The sequence below is a fragment of the Bidens hawaiensis genome, unplaced genomic scaffold, assembly GCF_021521415.1.
Source record: "Bidens hawaiensis isolate Kalapana, Puna unplaced genomic scaffold, B.hawaiensis_p1.1 tig00071355_1, whole genome shotgun sequence".
Classification (NCBI taxonomy): Eukaryota; Viridiplantae; Streptophyta; class Magnoliopsida; order Asterales; family Asteraceae; genus Bidens; species Bidens hawaiensis.
The window spans coordinates 14,082-20,183 of record NW_027502483.1 but is presented as its reverse complement, the minus strand read 5'-3'; the positions used below and the strand labels follow the sequence as shown (position 1 = coordinate 20,183).

The 6,102-nt window shown below is 32.8% G+C and overlaps 1 protein-coding gene across 1 annotated transcript; it reads left to right on the top strand.

The window, feature by feature from the left end:
* Nucleotides 1-2,982: 2,982 nt before the first annotated feature.
* On the top strand, nt 2,983-4,527 carry LOC143605775 (SKP1-like protein 12). Its single transcript, XM_077081768.1, has 2 exons — nt 2,983-3,123; nt 4,357-4,527. The coding sequence occupies exons 1-2, from the start codon at nt 2,983-2,985 to the stop codon at nt 4,525-4,527; spliced, it is 312 nt and encodes a 103-aa protein (XP_076937883.1).
* Nucleotides 4,528-6,102: the final 1,575 nt, after the last annotated feature.

Genomic DNA, 6,102 nt, shown 5'->3' with positions numbered 1-6,102 from the left:
GAAATAGAATTTATATAACTTGGATATTTTTATATTTTACCCGCACAGTTTGCAAATTGTTTTATCTTTAAAACATTGACTTCCGTTAATTGCGCAAAATGAATTGAAAGCGACAAATGATAACCGTAAATCCTTGGAATTCAATACGAATAGAAAATGAAGGTATGATAAACGACGAACAAGAGTACATTAAAATGAAAAACCGGGTCGGTTTAACGAACACAATACTAACACAAAAATGACGAATGTCACATGAAGTGAAACTTGAGAATATTTTAATAATATATATATTTATAAACAAAAACCGAAAATTTGAAATGGGTCGGGTTTTCAGATTTGAAAAGTAACGAATGTTACATCTTTGGTCAATAGACATCTCGAAGAGTTATTGGTCAAACCTTGACCAAGAACCTATCTAGTCAACCGAAAACATATCATGCTCTATGTTTCTGAATCACTTGGACAAAAGAACTCCTATTATTTTCTTTAATCAAAGGCATGAGTGTCTACTTCTATTGGCAAGTAGCATATGTGTTGGATTTTTAGTTGGCTTTAATATATCAGGAATAAAGGTATTAAATAAGACACTCAACTTCCAAGTGTCTTTTCCGAAGCCACAGTATATACGCCGAAAGGAAGGTTTAGATATAAAGTATGGAGGAATGGATGCTGATCAATCAGGATGGGGAACGGGTCCCACTCTAGAAAATGGTACATCAAGTGGCGGCTGGGGAGCTACTAAATCTGACCAAGCTCAACAGACGGAAGCTTCGAACGCATATTAAAGAGCCGCGGTTGATATTACTAGAATCAAGCAATAAACCAAGGGGGAGAATGTTGGGCAGTATTTTGTAGTTTATGCTTTGTATTGTTAGACTTAGTTTGGGCTTAATTGGGCTTTTATATGCAATAGATTTCGGTGGGCTTTAGTTTGTTTTGATCCTAGGTTGGTAGTCTATATATACGATGTATGTTTACATTTGTAGGGTTGTTCGTCTAAGTTGGTCGATCACCGTGTAAGGTTGTTAAGGGCTTAAGCACCCGACGAATTAATATACGTGTGTTTTGAAGCTTGTTCATCATGTTCATTGTAATTGTTTTGGTGTTATAGAATCTGCTTCTTGATTAGTTTCCGCCTTATCGACGAGTTATTTGATATCACATTGAAAGATCCTTTCACGGGACTTACACTGTGAAATCCCCAAAAGGGGTGTTGCTCGCACAAAAGAAATGAGTGCACAAGTGCATATACATTTCTATTTTTATATTTAGAAATTTCATAAATATTTTACATGACGAGTTTACATACACACATGTTTTTGTGTATATATGTATATGATTAGGATACTTTAAAAACTTTTATAAGTCGTGAGAACTTTGAGATCCACTTAAAGGCATGTTTAAAAAAAAATGGTAGGGAGTACTTTCGTTAAAAAAGAGGATTCTTGACATTCAACATCAAGAATGACTTCACCAGAAGTTACAACCACCCCCATTAATTCTAAACATTGAACCTACCTCACTCCTAAAGCCGCTAACTTGGACCTACTTTTAACCCAAAGGTATCTGCGAGCTTTAACTTCTCCCACCAACATGTTATATCCAATTGGTTTGCTCGTGAAATTCAAATCATTCCTCGCCTTCCATAAGCAGCAATCCAAACCGCATGAAATGTTTTAGCCTTCTTTCTTTGGAACCTCGTATAAACTTCTGAATGTCTCTTGTACTGAAAGCGTAAACCAAAGGTGCCTTACACCAATTCGTGATCAGCGTGTAAATCTGGTTATTATTATTAAGAAAAGAAGTTAGTTCAAACGGTAAAAGCTAAATCAGTGTTACTGACCAGACACCACCATTTATCAGTTTCTATGAAATATTATATCAAAATTAGAAAATTCCAATAGTTCACGAAGAATAATAATTTAAAAAAAATTAAATCATTTTTGAAAGGTTCAAACTACATATTCTGTGTTATTACGTGATTACCGGACATGGAAGAATCAAATTAGGTACTAACCAAGTGTTTACGTCTTGATTAGACAACGGGTGACAAAAAAAGCCGAACACAACGGCAATACCCAAATAATTAGGGACATGTATTGACACGAGTATTTGTGTATACCGTATAATCAACCCAATTCTTGACTATATACTTGGGAGTTCTTTTATTTAAATTGTGCAGTTCCTTTTTATTTAAATTGTAAATTTACTCTTGTCGAGTAATGCTTCATTCTAATTTTGAGATATACATTTGATGATTTTGTGTACATTGTATGCTATTTGATATAAATTCACCTTTTATGATTTGAATTATCACTAGATTAATATATTTTAAATATTTCATGGTGATGATCATATTTAATTTCTTATAGTTGTTAAAAACATAAAAGAAACGTAATTGGAAATCTTAACAGATATTTTTTTTAGCAAACTAATGGAGATTATCAATAGAGCAATAGTTTTACAATCGGGTATTTGACTAAAACTACCAATACCCACTCCACCAGTTTTAACGAAAATTTTGAAAGGAACCACAAACAACGGTTGAAAAAAAAAAGACAAATCAAATTGACAGGGTTTATTCATGAGTTCGTTTAAACATTTGTTTTTATGTCTTGAGCATAATTTTTTTTTCTTCCAAAGCCCTTAGTTTGTATAAATAAATCTTAATTAATAAAGATGGTTCATGTTATAAAACATATACATAACTACATATTTTACAAGTATATGAATAATAAAATTTAAAATGTCCTCACCCGCTCGATTCCAAATCCTAAACCGGATCAAACCGTTTAGTTATGAAAAATGAACTTCTTTAGCGACAGAAGATGATAAAGGAGACGTGAATGCTCTAAATGATACTATTCAAAATCCTATCATGCATCTATTGCCAAGGTGTTGGAGTATTGTAACAAGCACGTGTATGACGACGCTGCCCGGAGTAACCAAAGTAGATGAGTTTTTAACCAAAGTAGTGAAACTATGGCCAAGGTGTTGGAGTATTGTAACAAGTACGTGTATGACGATGCTGCCCGGAGTAACATCACTGCTGTCGATGAGACGAGAGAGCTTGATGCGCGGTTTGTTGATGTCCATTACGAGACGCTCTTCGATCTTTTTCGGGTTTGTGTTACATATTATTTACATTGTCCTAATTGGCTAATTCACTCAAATTTGACAAACAAAATTTTCAGATAAACCTAGTATAAACAGTTATCTTATTTTAATATTTATTTAAGATTTTTAATCATGAGATTTCATAATGGCTGATTTTATTTCAACGCCCTCTATACGTCTCGTATAGGTTTAAAAGAAAGGTACAGACATTATGTCAGTCTTCTGCTTGTGTAAAAGTTTGTCTGGGGCATGTATACTATGCATATAGGTCTATACGCTTCGTCTTGCTTGTTTCCGGGATCATAGACGACATGGTGGGTCTTTACGGGGCATATGATCACGGAAATCAATACGTTGTGTATATAGACCTATACGGTGTATATAGGGCGTCCAAATGAGGATCGGACATCTAAATAGTAACGCCTTTTAATAATAAACTTAAATGGTTCAATTCTTTGAGTTAATGGTTTTTTAACAAGAGAATGGTGATTTATTTGCTAGTGCGTCCAGGCCTTTTCTGTTCTAGAAAAAAAATAGAGAGGGCGTTTAATTCAAATCTGATTTCTAGCTAATATTGATTAATATTTAATCTTGTATTTCAAGTTTTCTTAAATAAGATTCATAAAAACATAGTACGGCATTCATATAGCTATGAAACCAATCGAATTAAGTCAGCCGGTTTGACTTTAATGGTTTAATGACCCGATCAAGGGTTTGAAGCATCAAATCGATGGTGTAAATTCAACCGGCCGTTTAACCTTATCCTTTGTATTTTTTCTTTTCCGACTTTAAGCATATATTTTTTTAGAATGACGATTTTCTTGTGTGTTACGTCATTGGAGAGCTCCATTGCCTCACTTTAGCCAGATTATGTTGTCTTAGCCAGCCTCACGCTGATTTTAGAGTTTTGCTTGGGTGTTTCCGGGAAACAATATAGTGTATATGCATTACATTAAGGAGTACCAGCTTTATTATTTTCATAAATTTTAATATAAAGCAACAACTTTGAAGTAGAAACAAAAATCGGCTAAGATCACCAAAACGGACCTCCAACCTGCTAAAATTGGCCATCCTGCATACCCACCTAACTCTGCCGTTTGGTTTACCGTTTTTAGAAATAGTAACGGCTCGACGTAAATTTTGTCTAAACTGGTGATGTTATTATCAAATCTAAGAATATTTTGATAACTGAACATGCATGTATGTTGAAAAATGAAAATGCAATATTGTATGTTACAGGCTGCAAATGAATTAAAGATAAAAAAGCTATCGGATGTTGTAGGCGGAAGAATAGGTCGATTGATGTTAGGGAAGAGCGTTGAAGAGATACGTATCATGTTTAACATCAACGATTCTTGTGTTGATCATCATCCTCCACAAGAAGAGTTGAATGCTTGGGCATTTCATTAGACTTCAAATGTTCTATCTTTCAAGTCTTATCTATGGTGCTTGCTATATTTAATTCTCAAGCATATCTTTTTAATGTTGTTTTATACATATATATAAATATATAATGATGGGGTTCTTGTGAAAAAACATACCTTTAATGCACTGTTATTACAGATATTGTACGTGTTTGTAACAATGTGACATACTAATTAAACGTTGTATTAAGTTTTGAAACGAACAGGGTAGAGACGTTCAATATGACTGTCATCGAGTAGCGGCTTCCGGAGGTGGGCTACTTACGAAAGATTGGGAAAAGACAATGCATCTCTCTTTCTCTCTTGTTTAACAACCACACTTAGATACACATTTGGTATTGCTTTTATAATGGATAATTAGGGTGACTAGCCTAATTAATCAATTTACTAATTTCATCTTTGCTTTATTATCTTATTGCAAGGATCTCATTCCTGAATATTAAAAAAAAAAGTTATGAACTTAATTATAACAATAACACAAATGTCATTATACCAAATTATTATAATAGTGTTATAAACTTATAGTTGGAAATACTATGTTAACATGATCAAACTAGCCAACGTGTTACCGTTCTACAATAATTTGGCACTTTTATGAACATTCACAATCATTATTGACGCCGTCGTCATCACCCCTTTTATCCACGACGACCATCATGGTCGATTAAAGGGTGGAGAAGGCCGGGATGGACGACCGCTAAGGGCCCATTCCAATTGGCGGCCGAAAATTTTAAATTATATATATTTTTATATGTGTGTATATATATTTGTATATGTGTGTGTATATATATATATATCTTAATCTTAAATAAATTTATATAAATAAAACCTTTAAAAGCTCTCTGGTAGCTTCCTATATTTTTTCAAGCCATCAGATTACTTTATTTGTAAATAGAGGTTTCTCATGCATTTGACTCGAATTCACGGTTTTGGGTTTCACCAAACCCAGATAACCCTTAAACGAATTATAACATCTCATAATATTAAAAATTAATTTCACTAAATATTTGATATGAAAATCCTATAAAATAGGGATAATACTAAAAATTAATATCAATTTTTTTTAAAAAAGATATTATTTATATTAATAAAGAATATTCTAGTAAAAAAACATAAGTGGGTCATGGGTCTCACCAAACCCATATAGCTTTTAAACAGGTTATAACATCTCATTTATATACGAAACACTTTCATCATCAAATTTTAATTATATTATTAACTTCCTTACAATAAATAAAATTAAAATACAAAAAAATATATAAATATTATAAACGAAAAATAAAAATAACATCCGTTATATATATGTAAAACAATAATCTTTAAAGAATTTACAGTTAAACCGACTATTCTTTTTAAAACCGAACAAGTATATAGCCTACGTAGCAAGTTATTCAATTTGAAACAAAAAAGTAGCATAAATAGCCCAATACACATTTAACCCATTACAAATCCAGTAAACATTAACAAACATAGCGTAGGTCTCAACGTGGGTGGATCTAACAATAGTCTTGGATCAACCGAGCTTAGTGCTAGCGGAAATCACACTAAGCCACCTAAGCGG

Coding starts and splice junctions, on each gene's coding strand:
- LOC143605775 (XM_077081768.1), top strand. CDS start 2,983: ATGGCCAAGGTGTTGGAGTATTGTAACAAGTACGTGTATGACGATGCT. Junction 3,124..4,356: donor CGCTCTTCGATCTTTTTCGG/GTTTGTGTTACA, acceptor TGTATGTTACAG/GCTGCAAATGAATTAAAGAT.